The sequence below is a fragment of the Carassius carassius genome, chromosome 38, assembly GCF_963082965.1.
Source record: "Carassius carassius chromosome 38, fCarCar2.1, whole genome shotgun sequence".
Lineage (NCBI taxonomy): Eukaryota > Metazoa > Chordata > Actinopteri > Cypriniformes > Cyprinidae > Carassius > Carassius carassius.
Genome location: NC_081792.1, coordinates 383,618 through 409,110, shown reverse-complemented (window position 1 = coordinate 409,110; position 25,493 = coordinate 383,618). Strand labels below are relative to the sequence as shown.

Here is a 25,493-nt window from a genome sequence, read left to right as displayed (position 1 = left end):
CGTATAAATCTCGCACTCCGTGTTGAGGGCCGTCTCAGCCGCCGCCACAAACAATGGCAAACTCCCGCTCCGTGGCGCCACCTGGAGTCCTCTTCAGCCAGTTTAACCAGCCGTCAGCTCTCGGAGGAGGAGCCCATGCAGTTGGGTCGTCTCCGGCTTACACCACAACAGAAGCAGGAGTGTCTGTCATCGGGGGCATGCCTATACTGTGGCAAGGGAGGCCACTTCGCCCTTCAGTGCCCATTAAAAGCCAGGGCCCACCAGTGAGGCGGAGAGTCCTGGTGGGCACAGTTCTCAGTTCAAGCTCTCCAGCAGCACGCACTCAGCTGTCGTTCCAACTCTCTTTTCAGAGTCATTCACACGCTGGACTCGCCCTTGTGGATTCAGGGGCTGAGGGGAACTTCCTCGATGCTGTTTCTGCTCACCGTTGGAAAATACCGCTTATTCCTCTGGTTAGTCCTGTATCAGCATGGTCATTAGTGGGCAGTCCCTTTACCACCATCACCCATGTCACACCCAAGATTAATCTTCACATTGCTGGCAACCATTGTAAGCAGATTGAACTGTTTATCATTGATTCCCCTAAAGCTCCTTTAATTCTGGGACATCCGTGGTTATATAAGCACAATCCACACATTGACTGGGTTAGTAATTCAGCTTTATCCTGGAGTCAGTCTTGTCACGTGTCGTGTTTGGGTGCTGTTTTTCCTCCTGTCTCTGTGTCTTGTGTTTCACAGGAGGATTCCTCTGACCTGGCTGGTGTTCCGGCAGAGTACCATGATCTTCGGGCGGTCTTCAGTAAGGCCCGGGCCACCTCGCTACCTCCGCATCGCCCCTAAGACTGTGCCATTGATCTTCTCCCGGGCGGGAAGCTCCACCCATGTGCATTCTTCTCTCATCGTCTCAGCCCTGCAGAACGTAACTATGACATCGGCAATAGAGAGCTGTTTGCGGTACGATTGGCCTTGGGTGAGTGGCGTCACTGGTTGGAGGGATCTGTGCAGCCCTTCATGGTTTGGACGGATCACAAGAACCTTGAATACATCCATTCGGCCAAGAGGCTGAGCTCGCGTCAGGCCCGCTGGGCGCTCTTCTTTGCCAGATTCAACTTCACCCTCTCGTACCTGCCGGGATCTAAGAACACCAAACCCGATGCCCTCTCTCGCCTGTTCGGGGCCCCAGGGAGGGAGTTTGCGGCCAAGGCCATCCTTCCTCAGGGGGTGGTGGTTGGGGCTCTTTCGTGGGGTATCGAGCAGCGGGTTGAGGAGGCCGGTCGAGGGGTGCAGGTGCCGGGAGAGTGCCTGGCGGGCAGGTTGCCGGGGCAGGTTGCCAGCGCCGGCTGCGCTGCGCTCTGAGGTCCTTGAGTGGGTTCACGCATCCAGGTTAGTCTGCCTTCCAGGTATTCGGAGAACGTTGTCTGCCATCCTACAACGCTTCTGGTGGCCTGCTATGGCCGCAGATGTCAGACAGTTTGTGTTGGCCTGCCCCACATGTGCCCAATGTAAGCCTGTCAATCGCCCTCCTGATGGTCTACTTAATCCTCTCCCTATCCCTTCCCGCCCTTGGTCACAGATCGCCCTTGATTTTGTCTCTGGGCTGCCCCCGTCGAAGGGTAACACTGTGATTCTCATGGTGGTAGATCGCTTTTCCAAAGCAATTCATTTTATACCCCTGCCCAAGCTGCTCTCCGCCCGGGAGACTGCCCAACTGGTGGTGGACCACGTCCTCCGTCTCCACGGGTTGCCGGTGGATGTGGTTTCAGATAGGGGTCCCCAGTTCGTCTCCCGGTTCTGGAGGGAATTTTGTAGAAAGATTGGGGCCTCTGCAAGTCTGTCTTCAGGTTTTCATCCCCAGACCAATGGGCAGAGTGAGCGGGCCAACCAAGATCTAGGAAGAATGCTCCGCTGTCTAGCATCCAACAATCCGAGTTCCTGGTGCCAGCACCTCTCCTGGGCAGAATACGCTCATAACACCCTTCCTGTGGCCATCGCACCTGGGAGAAAGTCAGGAGGATTTTGGTCCAAACCTCTGGCCGAACCAAGACTGCAGCCGATCGTCGCCGGTCCTCTCCTCCTGCCTATGTGTGTGGTCAGCGGGTTTGGCTTTCTACCAAGGATATGCCTCTCCAGGCACCTTCTCGTAAGCTGGCACGCAGATTCATTGGGCCATTCCGCATCACCAAGTTGGTTAGTCCGGTGGCGATCAGGCTCAAACTTCCTCCTACTCTTGGTCGGGTTCACCCGTGTTTCATGTTTCCAGGGTCAAGCCGTTGTTCTCTTCCCCCCTTAATCCTGCTTGTAGTCGCCCCACCCCCTCGTCTTGTGGATGGACTCCTAACTATACGGTTAAGAGATTACTCGATGAGCGGCGCTGCGGCAGGGGGTTTCAGTATCTTGTGGACTGGGAGGGTTATGGTCCAGAGGAGAGGTGCTGGGTGCCATCCCGGGACATTCTGGACCGCTCATTGATTGAGGACTTCCGTCGGCATCGAGGTAGGCCCCTTCCTGGAGTGCCGTGTGACGCTCCTGGGAGGGGGGGTACTGTCGGGTCTCGGGGCTAATCACCTGCCTTTGGGGGTTGTGTGTGTGTGTGTGTGTTTGGATGGTTTGACAGCTCACCGTGTCTGTCTGTTTGATTCGAGTTTCCCCCGCCCTCCTTGTTTCTCCGTTGTTAATCTTAATTGTTTGCCACCTGATCTCCATGTTCTTCTAATTTCTTCCCTTTATAATTCCCTGTGTTTCTCTGTCCATTGTTAGACTGTCGTTGTTCGTACCAATAGCTCCGATCTACTAGCTGGTCTGTGTACTCACTTTGTCATGTCTTGTCTTCAGGCTCCAGTGTATTTAGCTGTTTTCTCTGCCTCCTGTTTTCACGAACGCAGAGTTCCTAGAAGCTTCCAGTTGTCATTCCTCTGGTCTTGGCTGTCAAACGAGCTATACTGTGGAACGTTACTCATCTGCTTTGACTCATCTGCTTTGACTTCTCATTCCCTCACTCAGGTGCCGGCATTCCTCGACCCTACGAGCTGAACTGTGGAACGTTACTCATCTGCTCTGTCTCATCTGCTTTAATAAAGCACAGTGTAAACCCGCAACTGAATCCAGCCTGTTTCTCCTGATAGTTCATTGATAATCTTCCTCTCACTGGATCTGGATCAAGTGATTCATTTGCAGTTTACACATGCATACCAAAGATAAATATGTCAAGATTATTGATTAAGGACTTTTTCAGTCTTTTCCTCATGCAGTTCATCAGATCATATAGGAACAGTGCTATTTATTGTCATTAACCTAACCTTTGTTAACCTTTGTAGAATCAACAGTAGATTTATGAATGTATTTGTACAGTAGCTCTGTGTTTTATATTCAAACTGATAGCTAACTGCAGTCATTCATATTCAACGAGAGCTGGAGATTTTCATCAACATAAGTGACAGTGAATGCTGGTGATGTGTTTTGTCATCTGTTGGTCTGATAATTAATACTATGTTAATAATACTATGTTATTGTTGTCACTGTGCTAAAAACATAATTGTACATTGGGTTACACATTTTTCACTTTACAATAGCAGGTACAGGCATAAAAGAAAGTTGTATTTAATTTGATCAAATTAATGCAGCTCTCAGCAGAAGAGACTTCTTAAATGAAATAAAACAATTATTATTCCATGCTTTTCACTGGAAGTATATATATATATATATATATATATATATATATATATATATATATAATCTATAATTAAATTCAACATTATCTCAAAGTATATCTATACATAAAGTATAAGACATTATATATAACAAAGTATGACAATTTATAAACATTTTCTATGATTTTATTTTCCTGAGCTAATGCGCAAATGAATGCAATGCAAATTGCTTTCCCCCCAAAAAAATAATAATTCAGTATATACCTAAACTAATAATCAGACCTTCGAACCCATGTCTGCTCATGATTCACAGCAAGAATCACAGCACTGGACCAACTCACATTGACCTTACCACCAAATTTCAAGATTACCCACCTCCACAATCCCAGACTGTTCACTGTTTGCTGCTTTTCTCTCAGGACTCCAAAGCCATGAGACCAAAGGTCTCAACAACACATCACACCTGTGTTAATGAGCGAGACTTTGCTTCATGAACAGCCTGAACAAAGTACAGCAACCAAACCAACTCTTATGCACCTGGCAGATACCGCTTTAATGAGCGATTGCCTTTTAGATCAAAGCTAGAGTCGTGCGCAGAGGAAAGTCAGGTTTATGGCTCTGGATCTCTGCTTCACTCCTGAATCACCTCCGCTGGTGCTGTCTGGTGCTGTGTCATTAACGGCTGTTACGAGCTGCTCCAGGAGTGCTGGGGTTGCATTAATGGATTTTCCAGGCTGAAATGGAGGGGAGGAAATGTCAGTCAAGGCGTGGGAGTCGACGCTGTGAGGGTTGATTAGCGCTGCAGTGGGCTGCATGGAAACCATAGCTGGGGTCAGTGTCACTCAATACTGCTGGATTACAAAGCACCACTTCATCTGAGCCATCAGCTACAGCACTCACCTTCACAGATGACATGAGCATTCAAGAGCGGCGCTGATGTTCTGCAGCAGAGAGCACTTTTTTGGAGTTCTTCAAGCGGTGGCTTTTATTGTCTGAGCAGGAGCATAAGGCTCTCAGCATTTGAGAGCACACGATTGTGCATGTGTGTAGGTGTTTGTGCTGGTGAAGCACTCATGTATTAGTCCCTGTCTGGTAGGGATGCACATTTAGCTGGACATACAGTTGGAAGGGACTCGGATCCAGCAGGAAATTAAAGCTTAGTGTGATTTTCGGCCCATCATGCTTTGCTCTTACGAGTGACGGATAGAGGCGCAAAGGCAACACGATTCCCATAAACCAGAAAACATGGTCTTTCTTCATGAAACAACACTTTCATCTTCTCAGATCACTGAGTCTGAGATCACAATATAAAAACACATCCACACACGGCATGTTATAATTTTTGGTCAATGTGATTGACCTTGTTCTTCCTCCATTCGAGTTAAAGATGTTCTTTGGATCATCTCAATTCATCCTTTACAATATGATCATGAAAGTCACGTCAATCTTGGAATTTAATGGCGCAAATATAATTTTTAATTGTTTGCATAAACACAAAACACTACAAGAAAAACCATCTACTCATCTGTACTCCTCATTTCAGTATTTTTCAGTAATGTTATTTCAGTAACATTATAGTATATTTTTCTCTTTAAAAAATGAGAAAACACATATCCACCAGCAACGTATGTCCACTTCTGCTCCGAATTATTCTGTCCCAGTTCCATATGCCCCCACCTGTTCACTCTCAGCATTTACCCTCAGTAAATGAAATTTCCAAACTCATTCAAAAATTCTAATCTTCAACCTGCAGATTAGACCTACTCCTACTGTTCTTGTAAAGGCCACCCTCCCCTCTCTGTCCCATCTTATAACAGACATAATTTCCTTTTCCATTCACACTGGAATTGTTCCTTCTTTTAAAATAGCTGCGGTAACTCCATTTCTCAAGAAACCTGGTTCAGACCCCAACAACCTTAATAATTTTCGTCCTATTTCAAATCTTCCATTCATTTCCAAATTCTTGAAAAAATACACAAAATACCCATCTTTCCTGTAATAATCTGAAATATGAACTTTCCAGTTTGGCTTCCATCCCCTCCATACCACAGAACCAGCACTCCTTAAAATCACTAATGACGTCCTCTCCTCTATTGGTATCACTAATACACCCCTCAACTAGTTCCAATCATACCTCTCAGACCACACTCAGTTTATTCAGTTCAAATCATTCACCTCGCATCCAGTCCCGGTCACCACAGTTGTGCCCCAGAGCTCTGTCCTGGGGCCCCTGCTGTTAATCATTTACCTTCTTCCCCTTGGTCACATTATTTGCTACGCAGATGACACCCAGCTCTACCTTTCAACCAAACCCAAGTCAAAACTCCCACCATCCTCCCTCACCAATTGTCTCCTTAACATAAAATCCTGGTTCACTTAAAACTTCCTCAAATTAAATAGTAATAAAACAGAACTTATTCTTATAGGAACACGATCAACATTAAACAAACTCCAACTGCATTGTCTTTTTTAAATTGTATCGTATTTCATTGTCTTTATTGTTTCTAGCCCCAGATACAGATCCCCTGTAAAGACCTTGTCTCAGAGGAGCACCAGGACAAGACCACAGGAAACAGATGATTCTTCTGCACAATCTGACTTTGCTGCAGCCTGGAATTGAACTACTGGTTTCATCTGGTCAGAGGAGAACTGGCCCCCCAACTGAGCCTGGTTTCTCCCAAGGTTTTTTTCTCCATTCTGTCACCGATGGAGTTTCGGTTCCTTGCCGCTGTCGCCTCTGGCTTGCTTAGTTGGGGACACTTCATCTACACACACAACTGAACTGAGCTGGATGATGATATCACTGAATTCAATGATGAATTGCCTTTTTGCTTTATTGACACACTATTTTCCTATTTAATGCTGTTCAGTTGCTTTGTTACAATCTGTATTGTTTATAGCGCTTTATAAATAAAAGTGACTTGACTTGACTGGTTTCACTTAATACTGTGGTTGTCTCGTTAATGATGTATGGTGATCTTGAGTGTCAAGAAAGGTGCCTATAAAAAATTATTTTTATTTTCATGCACTGATCAATTTTGAGATTCAAGTCTATTTTGCTTTTATAAGATGTCTTATTTCAGAAAAAAAGGAAAGTAAACATCCAAAATAAATAAATATGTTTTTATTTTATTAAACTTGATCTGTTTACCTCATGTCTTCTCCACTTCATTACACACCAAACTTTTATTCAAAGTTTTATTCCTCATTTAGTTTTACTGAGAGGTTTATTTAATAGATAATTAGTCTGATATGGTATATATTTAACATTTCATTACTAAAAACAAAGAATGTATTTTACATTCCTGTCGACATTATTTTGTGGAGAAAAAAAAAAGATTTCTGTTCTGGAAATGTGTGTAAGTTAGTGCATATTTAATGAGATGATGCCTCATTTGTACAGAATGTGTATACAACATTCCAGAAAACTTGTGATCCAAATAATTTGATTTAATGTGCTGTGATTAATCAGCAGAGAAATGTACAGTGATATACTGTATATCAGTTCAAATGTATACCACTCTCATCTGTTGTGTCTTGCCGTAAAAATAAGATAAAAAATAGCCCAGCAGAAGCATTTGGAGCCCTCTGTCTGTATTTTGAACACTCGTTTCCTGTATGAGAAGCTCTGTTCTCAGCGAGAGGCCTGTCTCTTCATTTTGTGTGGAGAGGCCTTTAGGATGAGAGGATGGAGACACAAGGAGCTGACAGTTTGGAGGAACTACAACTCATCTGGATGCATAAAAGGCCATTGTGTCAAGCCTGGGCATCTGACTGCTCCCATCATGCCTCTGTGCCGTATCAAACGCTCCTTCTTTTTCACTGGTTTGATGCTGTGTTTCTTCGCCGGTACAAGCATTTAGCCTGAGTTACAGGTAATGTGAAGTGAATCTCATCGGTTCTGAGCTTCATTCACATGACTGAGACGCTGGCACTACTTCAGGCCTCTCTCTCATATGTTATGAATTAGCACAATGTCATATTGCTCTATCACTTTTGCTCATGTTTTAACCATCAGATGTTACGCAGCTGTGTCTCAGAGTTAGAACTAAACCTTTTATGGTTGGATGCATAGAAGGGAGTTGATAGTTAATGAGATTAAATTTTCAACGGAGGTTGATCCATTCACAAACCACACTCACTGAAATAGTGCTCTGATGCAGAGCTGTGACTCTTAAAGGGCCAGTGTGCACTCTCAAATCAAGCACAGATGCATCGTCCATCAATACTAACAACACTATACTAAATATTGAACTATATTTAACTGTACAAAGTCACCATGAAATGGTCCCATACAAAATGCATCCTATTTATTTTTTTTATATTTTGCGAATGAGTCATCATTGTTCTAGATGTTTCTTCACAATATGTAAGCAGAATGTAATAAGTTGTACCACTTGTAAAATGATTTTCCTTTTCAGATGACATCACTGATCCTTCTCATTTTCAAGCTCCCCGTTTCTTTCTTCACAAATGAAATGAGGCAGTGAGGCGCAGGTGTTGAAATAGACCATGTTTAATTTTTGATGGGAATGAAAAGGAGGCTGTGGATTTAGTAACATATTGACTGTTCAGCTGACAAGATGTCTTTACAGAAGACTTTCAGTGGAAATAATGTGATCTTAAGACTGTATAACTGTCAAAAACTTCCTGTCAGTTGTTTTTTCACTTATTTGTTTTCAAAACAATTATTCATCATATAAAGTGTCTCTTCAGAAGACTTGCATTCAAGCGTTCCATTCATGTGAATTACTTTTCCCACGCTTTCAAAAGTATTGTTTTCCTTGAAGAGAGAATTCAGTTCCCCTTTACAGTGTTGGGAAGGATACTTCGGAAATGTAACCGGTTACAGATAACAAGTTACCCAATCTAAAATGTAATAAGTAGTGTAACTGTTTCAGTTACTGTATTAAAGTAATGTAACTGACTACATGTGATTACTTTTGTCTTAATTTCTAATTTCTGTTAGGGTTTTTTAAACATTTTAAGCAGGCAGGTTTAATCTTACAGTAGAACCCAACACTGATTACTGTCAGACTTTCACAATCCTTCTTCACTTGAATTAAGACTACAATCAGTTTAATTTTAAAGCACAGCGACCACAAAATCAAGACTTTAGCACCTATTTTTACTTTGTGATCATTCTTAGGTTAAATACATATTTAAAATCATAATAAGATATAGTTTAATAACAGTGTTGGGGAGTAACTAGTTACATGTAACGGCGTTACGTAATTTAATTACAAAATAAATGTAACAGTAATCAGTTACAGTTACTAAGAAAAAATGAGTAATTAAATTACAGTTACTTGTGAAAATTGTAACGATTACAAAGAGGATTACATTTGAATATTTACACACATCCACATACAGCTTATACTTTCCCAAATTGCACTAAGACATATGGCCCATAATCTCCGAGACGCGGAAAACACATTCGTAGAATCCAGTCATAAAAATGGAATTCAGCCTATAACGCGGACAATGCCACATTTTGGATGAATAGATCAAAAGTAGGTCAGTACACTTGAATCAAAACCCGATTTGGACTGATGTCTGTGAATATTAAGCCGCAAAAAGACTGAATATGAATCCTGCACGTTCTGCGTGTCTGTGGAAATCAGGCGCTGACTGGACATCGGGAGAACCGGGACTATTCCCGGTGGCCTGGCAGACGATTTGGCCTTCTACTTTAATATTGTTATTGTATAATTGCAGGCCGAATATACTAAAGCGATTATTTCCGAATCCGCCATTCGATAATTAAATCTCTAATAAATCATGAATCGGTTAGTCGTGACTGGCAATGGTTGGGCTCGCGCGCTCTCCGCGCCTCCGCCGAACGGTTTGGATCAGACTCCGAGTAATCAATGCTAAAGAGAGAGAGACCGGAGTGAACTGTGTAAGAGCACAGCTGGAGCAGAGAAGCGACACTTCTGTTCAGGGTTTCAGGTGCAGGTCAGTTTCATCTGTAAATATGCTAATGTAGTTTTGTCTTTAGTCAAGCAGAAGCAGCACATTGCTCGCAATCACTCAAAATACTGTATAAACGACGTCATTATTATCTATTGTAATGTTACAGTAGTAATTTAGCAGACAAATCATCATATTTTATCATAGGTTTAGGGGGAGCTAGTGGATACAAAAACACAACCCTTAGGAAAATTAATATAGCCTATGGTATGGCACTACCCGTGGATTAATTATGGAATTTGTAGTAAAAATAAATACAAGTGGTAATTAATTTGCCAAAAAAACAAAATTGCACTTACAAAACATGGTAAAAGTCAAATAAAAATCTTCAGTATTAAAGTCATGAGAGAGATGGATGGATAATGGAAGTGAAGGTGCAGTTCAGGAGAGAACTCTTAATTACGTTGCATGTCCCCAACCTAAGGATTCAAATCTTTTTCATGTCAGGTCCATACACAAAGTAGTGTTGTCCATGTTTCAGAATGTGTTGTGGCTGTATGAGTGTGAGATTTCCCAGCCTAATTTTTTTTCCAGTCTGTCCCTCATGGAAATGAATGGCGCAGACATGTGGTTTCATTTACTACACATAGGCCTACTGAAACTCGCAGTGTTTTCAGCCTCTGCTGCCTCAATATGAGCACATGAACACACAAACATAATCTCTAGAACTGCTCTGAGTCACTTCATGAGCATTTTACTAATTTTGAGAAACTATCATCATATCATATACAAAGCGACAGCAGTGTTTCAAGAAGACACCAATGTTTCAGGAGTTTAGTACACAAAATAGGACACATGCTTATTAGATAACCGTATTTGAGTTGATGTATATGCTTTTATTTTTTTATTAACTATTTTTCCCCAAACCATTGTTAGATGCAGTTAGATGCCTGTAGTTATGCAAAGATTTGGTTTCAAAAACAGTATCTATAAACTATTTCTTTTGATTTTAAATCTGCTTTGAACTTCAGATCAATCTCTAAGTAAAAGGCAGTACTAAAGTCTGATTGTGTGTTGGATGTGTTCAAATGTGATCATCTTAATTTAAGTGATGAAGGATGGTGAAAGTCTGACAGTATTGAGCACTACTGTAAGGTTAAACCTGCATGGTGTAAAATGGTTGAAGATGATTAACAGTTGCAAATTAACATTCATTAGAAATTTATAAAAGTAATCAAAATGTACTCAAAAGTAATTAGTTACATTACTTTATTAAAGTAATTTAAAAAGTTACACTACTATTACATTTTAAATAGGGTAACTTGTAATCTGTAACCTATTACATTTCCAAAGTAACCTTCCCAACATAATACAGTTTTTTAAATAAATTTTTTGCATAGCTATGACAGGAAACACTGGCATCTAGCAATGCAAAGTAAAAAAAATAAAATAAAGCATATAAATAAACAAAAACAGGTAATGAAACAGCATGTCGAATGTGCACTGTTGTGTCTCCTAAACTCCTGAAACATTGGTGACTCTATTTTAGAGCAGTCGAAGCAATTTGGGAAAGAAATCAATCAAATCTGTATGTGTGTGAAAATATTCAGATGTAACCTCAGCATTTTCATAAATAACTGTAATTTAATTACACCTTTTTTCTCAGTAACTGTAACAGTTACATTTATTGAGTAATTAAATGAAGTAACTCCGTTACTTGTAATTAGTATGCTCTCTGGTGAATCTCCACTTCATTGTTTTGGGAGGGAAAATAAGAGGCGCTGCGTCTTTAAATGCTCCAGAGCAGACCACGCCCACCCGTGTGACGCGAGGCTTTTATTACCGCCTGTCAAACATCGATCAGAGATGACGAACGGGCGCGCGGACAGACCGCGATCATGAGCTGCTCTCTTCTAGACACAGCCACGACACGTTCAGCGCGTTCGGCCCGGATCTGACGCACCGCACCCCGCAGCAGCCTCTTATGGACTCCGAGCGGAGCGGAGCCGCGGTCAGCTGGTGAAGAACTTCTCAGTCTTTACCCCCGTTCCGTCGCACACAGCAGCCTCGCCCGCTCTCCCCATGAAAAACACTCTCTGGAGCGGCGCGATGATGTCGAGCAAAAGCGCGGAGTGGCTGCAGGACGAGCTTCAGTCCGGTGGCGGATCGCTGCTGCTGCTCGACTGCCGCTCTCACGAGCTCTTCGAGTCCTCTCACATCGAGTCCGCCATCAACCTGGCCATCCCGGGACTCATGCTGCGGAGGCTGAAGAAGGGCAACCTGCCCATCCGCTCCATCATCCCCAACACCGAGGACAAGGAGAAGTTCGCCAAGCGCTGTAAGACGGACACGGTGCTGCTGTACGACGAGGCGACGGCGGACTGCCCAGAGAGCGGAGGATCCGTGCTCGGGCTCCTCATGCACCGGCTGCGGGACGACGGGTGCCAAGCCTTCTACCTGGAAGGTACAACCTGCGGGGAATAACCGGGAACGGCGCGCGTTTAATTCGCTACTCCACACTTCTACGCGCTTCTGTGTCAAACGGATTACGTTAAATCTCTCCCGCTCCTCTAAACTGGAATTCACGTTTTTCTGGGATTTAAGCGCTAAAAAAGTTAATGACGCTGAACTTTACGTGGTTTAGATTACGAAAGAAGAACTATTTCTCTCTGTGTGGAATGTTTATCTTATTAAAACAGGCCGTGTCTTCCCGTGATTTGACTGCAGAACTTTTTTTTAAAGAGAAACAAACCTGTTTTCAATTAATTTCCTAAAATGGCTCCGCCATGTTGTTTTTCAGAGGGACAGCAAGCGATTCATGAATGAACCGCCAAACGACTGAATCACGACGCGCTTTCGCTCTCGTCGGTAAATAAACGCGTTCTCCGTCTCCACTCACACAGATGTGCGCGTGTTTTGCTGGAGATGTCGTTTGTCGGTGTAATTCTCGCTCTCGCCGCCATTCACAAAACCGTGGCGTCGGTCACGAGCCGCGTCTGATGCGCGCGTCCGATGCGCGCTCCACAGAGAGAGAGCTGCTAGTGTGCACTTCGCTCCTAGATAAAACTATTTAGGTTTTATGAGCATCTGTGGTTCAGATATACTCAAAAACACATCATTGACTCTTCCACGTGTCCTTCCTAACCCTTTCTCCGAGGGATGTTCAGATATTTGTGTTTTTGTTCCCACTCATACTGGTTTGGAAGAGCATTGAGAGTGAATTAATGCAATGCTCTACCACTGAGCTACAGGAACACTGTAATGATCACACTTTAATTCAATCTTAGGCAGTAACTAATAACAGCTGGAATGTGTCATAAATAGATATGTAGTTGGCTTTAAGAGCACTGGCGCAGATATTAAAAGCAGTTTATAACAGACACTTTGGTGTACATCAGACTGTGTGATGATAACTCTGTATTAGACTAAACCATCTGTGTGTTTGTGTAGTTCTCCACTCTTGTTGACTAACGAGTGTGTGTGTGTGTTTGTGTGTGTGTGTTATCCAGGAGGGTTTAACCGGTTTCAGACTGAATACCCGGAGCTGTGTGAGACGAGTCTGGACGTGTCGTGTCCGAGCAGCTCTCCTCCGGCGTCTGTGCTGGGTCTCGGGGGTCTGAGGATCAGTTCGGACTGCTCTGACGGCGAGTCAGATCGGGAACCGTGCAGTGCCACCGAGTCCGAGGGCAGTCCCCTGCCCAGTAACCAGCCAACGTTCCCCGTCCAGATCCTGCCCTTTCTGTACCTGGGCTGTGCCAAAGACTCGGCCAACCTGGACGTCCTGGGCAAGTACAACATCAAGTACATCCTGAACGTCACTCCCAACCTGCCCAACATGTTCGAGCACCACGGGGACTTCAAGTACAAGCAGATCCCCATCTCAGATCACTGGAGCCAGAACCTCTCTCAGTTCTTCCCTGAAGCCATTTCTTTCATTGGTAAGTGTGACGTGGTTATTTCTGACCTCACTTCTCATCTTCTCAATGTGATCGAAGCGTGCAGCACTGGCGAGTCCCTCGTGTTCACGTGAACCGCACTGGATCCCGTCCTCTCCAGACATCTCTCTCTCCCGTGATGTGACGAGAGATGATTCAGTGATGGATGTGGAGCACAGAGCACACGCGCACCTCTGCTTCGGCTGTGAATGTTAAAACAGAAGAGAAGATCTGAGTCTCCAGATGAATGCGGTTCAGTTTTGATCTCTTTCATTATGTGTGGTTATAGCTTTTAAAAGTGTGAAGATGATTTATAACACAATGAACACAGTGCATCCACTTAACTTACAATAGATTATATTACACATCATTATAATACATTATACATCTCATATCTCGCTATTGTTAACTTGTGTTTATTGCATGTTAAAATCCCACTCCACTAAGTTTTATAATCTATTATGGTTATTCATGAGATGAAAAATGTTCATTTTTTTTCTTTTGAATACATTATGCATTCCTCATAATGCCTGAAGAGCAAGTGTTCCCAAACAATGCCCCGTTCACGCTGGAGGGGTTTGCGTGACCGTTTGACTGGAACCTGTTGTTCCGGTTCGTGCCGCTCATTCTTAGCATTTCAATAGCCTCGGTGTATGTGGGAAATACCCAACAGATTTAACCGTGCCGCTGAATGAAAATAAAGGGATAGTTCACGGTTCATTGTCGGCTGAAGTAATCATTAAATATGCATTAAACAGAGGTAGGAGAGCGGTGGAAGGGCAAACTGGTGCACTGAACTGTCACAACATCCGGTTCTGCAGCTGGACGCTCCCGCTCGCTCTGGAACGCTTTCACTTTTGCTGCGTGAACATGTAACGCGTGTGATCGTCTGTGTCCGCTGCTGAACATCAGGAAGCTCTGCTGAAAGGAGATGAGAAACAGCGACGGCTGGAGAGCTCGGTGTGGTTTACATACTCTGTTGTGTTTGATGAATGAACTGAGGAACGTCTGCATGCTGGAGCCAGTGTTTCTGGTGAGCTCATTCAGCTGGACATCCATCACGAGCGGACACTACTCTGTTCGCCTGGCACTAATGGCTCTACAGTACGTCAGGCCCCACAGAACCACATGCACTTGCTCTCTCAATAATGTACAGGTGCACTTTTCCCCATTCACAGCTCAGATCTAGTAGAGTTTCTCATGTGATCTGTGTGTAATGGTGCTGTTGTGTGAAGCGCTCATTGAGATCACAGCCATGACCTCTCGTGAGAGCTGTGTTTTTAGCCTGAAGTTGGGATTTAACTACTTACAAGAGCCAACAACTAATTGGTCTAGAGGAAGCAGGGCTCAACGCTGAGGATAGTTTCTGCTCGCCCGGTCAACAGAAGGAAAAGAAAAGAAAATGAGCCTCTAAAATTTGACGATTTCATGTTAAATAAGTAAATGAAAGATCTTTTCTGCTCCGATCTGTCACAAACTAGAGGTTAAACAGATGGCTGTTGATCCGTGATGTGTATGGACAAGACCCTATACTGTTCAGCGCGCACCTGATTCAGATTAGTTTGCCAGTTTACACGTTCTAGCGATTTTAAACCAGAAGAATAAGAGCTGAAAGAGTGCTCAGTTTGATACTCGTGCTCTGTTCTCACACACAAAGCACTCAGAAGCATATAGAGACGCGTTTCACACAGCGCAGAAATACTGAGTCGCGTAGGCTATATGTGCACATAAAAGTAGCATACCATATGTCAAATTGTGATCGTGCTTTAAATATATATTCTGTTCTTATCCAAGAAAATAATCAGATCTGGGACTCAAAAAAAACAACAACTATATAATGTGTTGAACCACTATAATAGTATATAGTAGCCTAATATCTATCTATCTATCTATCAGGGATGTGCATCTCATGACTCAGGCCGATACGATGCACACCTCGATGCATAGCCAGTGATACGATGCATATGAAGCAGCTACCGATGCGATACGATACGATTCACCTGTTACGATGCCGTGCGATCCGATTTCGATTCAATGCAACACAATCCAATGGAGAAAATATGGTCACTTTAATGCATCAAGGCCTGTTTCATAAAACAACTTCACCAAATAAGCCAGGCTTATTTTCAGTGATTCATTGTCAAATGATTTGGTTCCATAAAGCTAATTTAGCATGAGCCTAGAATAGATCAAGCTTCGTCACTGTGGCAGTGTATGCTGGGAAACTGAGATGGTCTAAAGCAGGCTAGCTGTCAGGCTAAACTGAGTTCCTCTAACACCTAGTGATATTACCACCCTTTCACATACGATTATTTGACTGTTTCTTTCTTTAAACCGTTTCTAGCCATGCAGCCGTTCTCTCTGGTTTTATGACCGCTGTACCTTTTATAGTTAGCAGAACCTCAGAACATTACAATCTAAAGTAGCTTTTTAAAGCATTACGATAATTCAACAATTAAAATCACTGAATTAAAAAGAAAAAAAGAAAAGAAAATGATTATTTTAGCTGCTATAAGACACATCCCATTAACTCATTTGAGCTAAACATTTGATTTACCCATTACAATAGTCCCTTTCCAGTTACTGCTATCATAAAAATACATTTATATGTAGGTTTAAAAATCTACAAAACACACATCTTTTGTTGGACATTAAATATTTTAGCAAAATGTATATATGTATATTTTGATTGTGCTCCATCTGTTTAGCGCGCTCGTTCACTCCTGACAGCAAAATGGATATATTTGCATGAATTTCTAACATTTACAGATGAAACATATACCTGTATATATACTTATATATGTCAGTTATGCACTGAGGAAAACACAACGTCTCAAACGCATTAAACGCCACAAATTTATTCACTTTGTATGATAACAGAGTGAAAATTGAACCTTTGTTTGCTTTTAAATCAAACCAAATTTGACCATGTTCACAGGCTCAAACCTCATTGGTTCTTGAGCGAGGACGTCATGACTTTAAGCTTAAAAAGCAATGCTAATGTAAAAAAAAGAAGAAACACCGCAGCCAAAGGTGTTTGTCATCCGGCCTGTTCACAGGAGCGCAGGATTGGATCAGGATTCTTCCTGTCACTTAGCACAACACCGTGTTCACGAGCAGCACCAGGTTTTAGTTTTATTTTAATTACATTTGTATTTTTTTGATTAATGGGGTTGTTGTTTTTCTCCCTTATTAAAGCTGTTAAGTAGACAGTCCTGTACTTTAGTCTTATTTTCAAAACCCTTTTGCTTCAAAGTTTGTAATGTTGTGAATGACCTGAAGCAGAGTTCATTTGTGTGTGTGTGTGTGAGATCTAGCACTCAAGGCTTGTCTATTTGTGTTCTGTTCCTCAGATGAAGCTCGTTCCAAAAAGTGTGGCATCTTGGTGCACTGCCTAGCGGGCATCAGTCGCTCGGTCACCGTCACGGTGGCGTACCTGATGCAGAAGCTCAACCTGTCGCTCAACGACGCCTACGACTTCGTCAAGCGCAAGAAGTCCAACATCTCGCCCAACTTCAACTTCATGGGGCAGCTTTTGGACTTCGAGAGGACACTGGGGCTCAACAGCCCCTGCGACAACCGCTCGACGCCCAACGACCAGCTGTTCTTCACCACACCCACCAATCACAACATGTTCCAGCTGGACACGCTGGAGTCCACATGAAGGCCAGCAGAGGATGCTGGGTGGGAGCAGCCACCCTTTGAATGTTTATCTCCCATCTCCAGGGGAGCTTTAGACCTGGAGGACAGTCCAGCAGCCGCGGCGAAGGGAGGGTGCACACGGGCCCCTCTCAAGCCCTCGCAGCTATTCCGGTGGATTTAAATGCAGCTTTTCTTGCCTTTATGGAACAGACTGTTCTTTTTTTGATACACGAGAAGAATCGCGAGACTTTTGCACAGCGCTTCGCTCGCAGAGAAGGAAGCTTTGACTGCCGTGCGATGTCCTCGACCTCCGGTCTCGAAGGGTGCCAGCGTACCGTCTGGGATTCAGCTTTTCTGACCGGAGGAGAATGTAGGCTTGGATTGGTTCTTTTCTCAGAGCAAAGACTGAAGTGGCATCACGGAGATGCTCTACGCATTCAGTACATGCAGTCTGTCTGTTTCTCTATCTTTGTATTTTTCCTCACACAGACAAAACACGCATAACCATGATGTCCAAAGCAGTGATGGTGTTGGTGACCAAACCCACACAAACATTCTGACCCCTCCCCATCTTTATTTTCTCTCTCCCGCTCTACGTTTGCAATGACCTAATGCGTTTTGCACAGTGGCGAAGCCTTTCAGTTCTTGGCACTTAAAAGCGGTACTCCAACACACACAGAAAGAGACATTCAGAGGAGCTGCCAGTCCTAGGCTGTGACCAGGGACGCTCGGGACGACGCGCACACTTAAAGCTCATTGTTCCTTAACTGCAAACCACAGATGGACGTTTGTGTTCTAGCCTCGAGTCCGCTCACCTTCTGGCCTTGGCGATTCTCTTTACAGTATGAATACATTGTATTAAGTTCTACATAAGAGTATATCTGTCCACTCGGTGTATTTGAGCATGTGATCCTCTGGAGGCGTTGCACGTCACTGAATGTTGAGGACTGTTTTTTAACTACTCTTGCTGCTCCCGGGCAGTAAACAGTGTGTAGCGAGGGCGTTCCTGACCACGGGAACGAGTGACTGGACTTTTTAATTCTTTCCTACTCTGACTGTTCAATACTCTCTTTGTATCTCACTTTAGAAATCATTGTATTATCAAGTTGATTTTTAAAGAAACCAATATGTAGTAGTAATAATAGACGACTAATGGTCTTTAACGGGTCAGTCAAGGTTGTATTTGTTACTCTGCAATATACTCAACAACACTTTGCAGTATTTTCTAGAAAATGGCCTGGGTTTTTGACTCCTCTACTTTTGATACTAGAGATCCACAGAGAGAGAGCTTTGTGAGCTTGAAACGGAGGCAGCTTTTCTCCCGGGGTGTCCGGAGCGCGTCTGGGTGCTGGGGGCTCGCTCGGGATTCAATTTAACCCACGGAGTTCCTTAATATACAATACATGTGCTACATCCTGATTCCTGTGGCCTTTTCATATGTCTCAATATATATGTGTGTATCTAATATTCAACTTGTGCAGATATACAACAGTTGTCCTCTTAATATATATCATTGCAGATGACTATTTCTCATGCTTGAAGCGACTCGGTCACAATAACAACACGGTGCTCTCGAGTCACCCCGGGACTGAACAGGCGCTTCGCTTCACTGCTTCTTTATTGACATGTACATCTTGATTTTGAGCTGCTTCTTGTGGAGGAACGTTTGTCTGAACCCATGAGAAAGATGATTTTCTCAGAACAACACTTCTGTGGACGTCTCTGGTAGCTTCATAACGGTTGTGAGCTTAATAAGAGTATGAACGAGAGATCAACACACAGGAACTATGAGCGAATAAGGAAATGTATATCTTACCTCACAGAGGAATTTTTCAGGGATTTTTATTTGACAATAATTTGGCATCGTGTTACAGCTTCAAATGTCAAAGAGCTGTTTTATATGTGCTGTATACATTATTTTTAAAGATGCAATCTATATATATGTGTGTATAATACTGGGCTTGGTAACCGGGCAGTTCACTTTTCTGGTTTATGAAGGATATAAAATTGTCCCTATGTATTGTATAGTATATGAAACCCAATACAAGACTTGTTTGTACTGCAAATAAATATTGAATTATTTTTTGGTTATCTGATCTGGCTTGGAGTGTTCCTTCTGCTGTTTTCAGTGTTGTTTTACCATCCTCCATGTGCTATCAGTCTCTCCACATTACACCCTTCAAGTGTGCTATAAAAGATGACTAGGGCTCAGACGGAAGAGGGGCAGCTCCTAATGGAGAGCGCTTGTTTCTCCCATAAATGCTTCTTTAATACCAGCTTTATATTCCATCTTGTTCATGACTTAGGGGTTTTCTTGGGAACCAGTGCCCCACGGGTGTTTTTCTGTAACGTGAGACTCCCCCCCCCCCCCCCCCCCGCCCACTCTGGGGATTGGTTTCCTGTTGCTTTGTGGTTCATTTCAGATACAGATGGTTTCTGAAGCATGTGATGACACCACATCCGATTGCTGAAACTATCACTGCTCGGCTTCCTCTTTGTAACCCGTCAAGTCATGTTTATTTGTGTAGCACTAAACTGTACAGATCGCTTCAAAGCAGCTTCGCATAATAAACCGGAGCAACAGCATCAGAGTTGTGAAATTCAGTCTGAAGTCTCTCATTTCAGTTATAATCACAGCTTCAGTTTTCAACCAAAGCAGCTTTACAGAAGATATGCAAGTTTATTTCTTCAGTGACCTCATTCAATAGTGTGAAGTACAGATAAGTCAATAAACCTGACTGAATACAAATCGTTTTAATCCACCACTGAGTGAGTCAAAGGTGACAGTGGCAAGAAACCAAAACTCCCATCAGGAAGCAGTGGAGAGAAACCAGGATCAGTTCTTCTCCGATCAATGAATCAAGACTGTCAGCCATGTCCTCTGTTTTTTGAGAATGAGAGCAATTTTCTCTGTTTTAAAGCTCATTTTGACCAGAGATTCCTTCAATCGTCTGTTTTTAATTTTTATGGAGTGCCAGAGTAGATTTACTCTTCAGTTTCTTTACTCTTTAAACTGCCACACAGTTTCATGTGTTGGATGAGCTATAATATTTTAAATGCATAATGTACTTTGTTGCAAAGGACTGTTGTTAAATTCTGCTTTACTTTAATAGTTGCTTGAACAAATAAATGTATTACATCTCAACACACTGCACTCTGTACTTCTGAGTGTCTTGTTGAGTGTCAGGTAATGCAGTATGAAAGACGTGCTAGGATATGCATGTGTTCAGTTGTTATTTGAAGGGCACTGCGTAGGTGAAGGGTGAGAATGGAAAACTTTACCTGCCTAAACTAGTGTGAGCCTTGTGAAGTGTCTGGGATGCACACCTTGATTACGGTTGACAGGAGTGGCCAGCAGATTCGAGGTCAGCCAGGTACGGGATGTCTACAGCAGTGCTTGGTCTACAGGAATAAGGAACGATGCTGTCTGTCCATGTGAAGATCTGAACTCATATTTCTTGAGGTTAATGGTGTTAGATTTGGGCAGTCGCTGTAGGGTAGCTGTGAATGATGAGAGTTGGGACAAGGTCCAAGACATGCAAAATCCTTCAGTTCCTCGTGTTCTAGAGCAAGGATAGGCAACTTCGGTCCTGCAAAGTTTAGTTCAAACCCTCATCAAACACACCTGAACAAGCTAATCAATGTCTTCAGGGTTACTAAGGCTTTTTCTTTTTCAGGGTTAGAGCTAAACTCTCCAGGAGCGATGTTGCCTATCCCTGTTCTAGACCAGGCCTGCCCGATCCTGCAGAGTTTAGATCCAGCCTACCCCAACACACCCGTCTGAATCTCATCCTGAAGACCTCAATTAGTTGTGTTTGCTTGATGCTGGAGCTGAGCTCAATGGGATCGGACACTCCTGAACTAGAGCAAAAGCAGGAGCAGGTCCAGAAAGAGGAGCTCGACATCCAGGATGAGACTGTGAGAAACGACAACAATATGACTTTCTACTAAAATAACAAGAGAAACACCAAAGCTATTTCCAAGAATGTATGCATGAGACTAGTTAATAATTTCAGTTCCAGTTTAATTGCACTGTGGTTGTGCAGGACTCGTTAAAGCTTTCTATCAGATGGGACACTGCACTGGATAAGGATGTGTTTACGAGCAGTAAAAAGGTATCTTGGGTAAATAAAAGAGCATTGATAGGGTTCGATGGAGGTTTAGTGAGTAACTGGTGTATTTTACCATGCAAGACTGTGTTGGAGATCAGATGAAGGTGATGTTGGGTCAAGGTGCAGATCAAGAGACATGAACAGACCTATTTTACATAACAGGTTCAATAACGCACACAGAATACGTATTTCCATTCCAAACCTTTCCATAGTTTTTCTATGTAAATACATGCTAGACAGACTTTTGCAGATTGATCAGTTCTGTTTTCTACATCTGCTCTTGAAACAAAGATGTCTCCACGTTTTCTGTGGCACTTTGTTGTGTTGGCTCTGCATGGTGGGTTCGCTTCTCTGTTGTCCAGAAGGTAAAACTTTAGTTGACATGGTGTGCTTTCTGTTCATTGTAAACTGTTGGCCTGTTCACATTAGTGGAGTAGCATTTATCAATTGTTTTTAATGTGTTTTAATATGCTTTTAGACAAACCATGTGCCAATCCATTAGTCAACACCACTGCTGAGTATTTTCTCCTTAACTCTTTCACGGCCAGCACTTTAAAAAAAAAAGTTACCAGCCACCGCCAGCAATTTTAATGATTTCCACTCAACTTTGATGGCCTCCAGTATAATTTGTTGTATGAATATTTGAATAGAATACACCAAAATAAAGATCAGAGCCATTACTTTAAACAAAACAAAATAACAACAACAAAACAGTTTTATTCTAGCTTAAAGTGTTCTTTTTTTATTTTATTTTTTATCAACACTTGAATATAGGTAGGTTTCATAAAAATACATAATTTTGAACAAAAAGTTGAGAAAATCTAATTTTTATAAAAAAACAACAAAAAAAAAACAACTACATCTGAATAATATTAGTATGATTATCAATGCATAAATCCAGTAAATCGCTTCCATCAATACCTCCAAAGCTTGCACTGATATATACCACTTCCTGGATCAACATTTACTCCGAACATTATGCAGTTTTAATTTATATGCTGTCTATAGATTCCTATCATTAGCATATCCCTCTCTCCAACATGTTTTTCCCCCTTGCTGTCTCAAGGTAAAAATTAGCATAGAGATCGCTAGATTACCAGTACAAGAGTGATAAAATGAATTATCATTCTGATAATTAAATAAAAATAACATTTATATATGTACTTTTTTTTGATCAAAGATGAGTTTTAAGGGATAAAATGTTCGACTGGTTGGAAACAAGACTCAAAGCTGCCACAATCTGAGGATAGGTTTGTCATGAGCCGTTTAACTTCAGACATGGAGCAACAACTACAATCTGCTGCTGACTTCAGCTGACATCCTCAGCTCAGTGAAACATATCACGCTTCCTGACTGAGACCTGTCTCTTTGTTCATAGCTCTTTGTTTCTTGTTCCTCAGAAGCAGAACGGAGTGAATCCCACACAAACACGGGAAGCTGGAACTGGGCCAGATCTGCTTGGCACCATGCAGGATTCTCTGAGTCATTCCATGAGAATCAATTTAATGTGGGATCTGATGTCGACACTGGAGATGTTTTCTGAGCAGTTTTTGGTATTCATGATGCTGAAATATTTGTCATTGGATTTGTATAACAATGTAAGGAAGTAGCACATGGGGAACATCATTTAGTTTCCATCCTGGAGTGTGGATACGATCAGATGACGTCTCTAATGAAGAATGTGCATGACTGAAAACACGCGTTTACTATCGTAATGATGTTGCATAACTCAAAATATAAAGGAATATTACACATTGTCTGAAAACAAAGATAATAAAATAAACGGACTCTCTTTTATCACACCTGAAAGTGAGTACTTTGAGACAGAAAAAAATACTAGCCATAGTAACAAGCCAGAAAAACATTTTTTTTTGCATGCTAAATAAATAATATATTTTAGAAAGAAATACTTGTATTCAGCTATGATGAATTAAGTTGATCACCACTAAAGACACTAATATCATTTATAATGTTACAAAATATTTCTATTTCAAATAAATGCTGTTCTTTTGAGCTTTATGTGAATCCTGAAAAATGCATCACAGTTTCCACAGAAATATTGTTCAGCACAGCTGTGTTCAACACTGATAATAATCAGAAATATTTCTCGAGCAGTAAATCATCATATTATTCTGATTTCTGAAGATCATGTGACACTGAAGACTGGAGGAATGATGCTGAAAATACAGCGGAGCATCACAGAAATACATTACACTTTAACACAGATTCACACAGAACACAGCTAAATTGCAAGATTTAAAAATATTACACATTTTACTGTATCAAAGAAACTCAGTCTTGGTGAGAAGAAGAGATCTTTAAAATACATAAAAAAAAAATAATAATTAAAATAAAAAAAACTTACCAACCCCAAACTTTTGTATGGTGTATATGTAAATATTCATATTAATAAGTGTTATGAATTAGACTGAGCTTCTACTCAAAGAGGAACAGCTAACAGGGATCCTCTTCAGTAGACCCCTGGAGTCTCCGCGCTCACTTCCCAAGGCCTTGAACACAGAACACTCTCAAATTGAAAGCTTATTCAATAAGAATAAAGGAAGCAACTTCGGGAGGGGGAAATGCAAAAATAAATTACAAGAAACAAAACTAAGGATCAATTACAAACAAACCTAGAAAACAGATTACAAATAAAATACAACATCTTCCTTCCCCGCTAACATAATCAGGAATAAATGAACAAACCAAACAGGCACCCACGAAACATAACATACACACAGAACTGTTCACTAGCTCTTCACTGTACACCTCAACACACCATTAAGACATTAAGGTGTTAACTGGCCAGAATCAGAGCAATGTCCAGGAGTGCTGAAGAACAGCTGAGCTCCCATGGACCGCAAACAGTGCATGACACACCAGCCCTGACCTCCATTCACAGACAGCATGCGTGACACAGACAACCCAAAGCCCAAGTCAAAGCTGTGAAATCAAACACTTCTGAACATTGCATGGAAATAGTGTGAGATGCTTGATGATGTCTTGCAACAGGTGTGGGAACTTCAGTTTGCTAGGCAGATGGAAGAAGAGCCCAGGGTTAACTAATGCATTCTGTATGCTAACAAACGGTCGTATATACTAGTGGCATATTCTCATTTACTTTCATCAAATTGCTCTAGATAACTGCCTCTGCTGAAGGAATAAAATGAATCATCCCATGAAATCAGGGATATAGGGTCTGCTACCACTAATCAGGAAATTAGCAGAATCCAGACACTTTGGACGCCGTTTACACCTGAATTGACTTTTAAACAAATGGCCCAAAAACAATGTGCTGAGGTTTCTACAAAATAATAATACACTCTAATACACTCTTATCTTGCTTCTACAAGTCTTTGATCTCTTTTATCATGATTCATGTTTCATGGGACTCGTACCAGTGATGTTTAATGCCGTATCTACCGGGTGTGCTAATGACATCAGAAAAGCCACACAAATGGAGCTGGTTATGTGACGCAAATTACAAAATGTATTAGTTTACAAATCATGCACTACATGATAAAAGTGTTTTGAGCCCATAACATAGTATTAGGCAAGAAACCTTTAAAGTCTTTATGAATCAATCACCTGATCCTATAACCATGGTTCATGTGTAAAGTGTGTTTACTGTGTTCATTTCAGCTGGAAACGGCAGTGGATTATACAGTATGCATAGGAGTGTTTTTGGAGGTTTGCTGAAATGTAGCTAGTCACGTTTTTCCAGTAAGCCTGTGTTGCCCAAAACGGATGTTAACAGCACGAGTGAAGGCGGTCATAGATGTCCAGTGGAGCGGTGAATGAAGCACAAATCCTCTTCCTGTTGGCACTTGTGACACTTCATGTTACACAACATGTGTGGGCGGCTGGAAGAAGCTGTTCTTTCTTACCACAGGCTTCATTCATCATCTTTTCATCCTGCTCATCCGGTTTGTTTTTAGGTTGAAGAATAATCACATTATTCCTGTGGACAGAAATCTCAGAAGACACAAATGATCAAATTATTTTGTGATCATTCTCAAAGCGTGTGTTATGTTGCTAGATCAATCTCACTGAGAGATGCTGTTTTGTAGGCTATGAGTTGAATATTTCTGCTCCTTAATTGCTCTTTCAAACCTGCAGCTTGTTAACACTGCCATTACTAAACCCAACAAGTGTTTACCTGAACAACCAGAAAGAAAAACTAAATGATATACACTGTTAAAAAAAAGGACATTTGGCACTAATTTGTTACATTAAAATGACTGT

General features: G+C 42.0%; 2 protein-coding genes across 2 annotated transcripts in view; both read left to right on the top strand.

Moving 5' to 3' along the window:
- The window catches only part of LOC132119143 (large ribosomal subunit protein eL29-like), a 346,082-nt gene that overhangs the window by 169,484 nt on the left and 151,105 nt on the right, over nt 1–25,493 (top strand). The gene's annotated exons all lie outside the window — the stretch shown is intronic.
- Nucleotides 11,406–17,262, top strand: LOC132119134 (dual specificity protein phosphatase 7-like). The gene is made up of 3 exons (XM_059528882.1): nt 11,406–12,023; nt 13,069–13,497; nt 16,848–17,262. The coding sequence occupies exons 1-3, from the start codon at nt 11,642–11,644 to the stop codon at nt 17,156–17,158; spliced, it is 1,122 nt and encodes a 373-aa protein (XP_059384865.1). The 5' UTR covers nt 11,406–11,641; the 3' UTR covers nt 17,159–17,262.

Bases quoted from the DNA above. Each gene is read 5' to 3' on its own strand.
- LOC132119134 (XM_059528882.1), top strand. From the start codon at position 11,642: ATGAAAAACACTCTCTGGAGCGGCGCGATGATGTCGAGCAAAAGCGCG. The intron at 12,024-13,068 runs GTACAACCTGCG...TGTGTTATCCAG, and splicing joins CCAAGCCTTCTACCTGGAAG to GAGGGTTTAACCGGTTTCAG. The intron at 13,498-16,847 runs GTAAGTGTGACG...TCTGTTCCTCAG, and splicing joins TGAAGCCATTTCTTTCATTG to ATGAAGCTCGTTCCAAAAAG.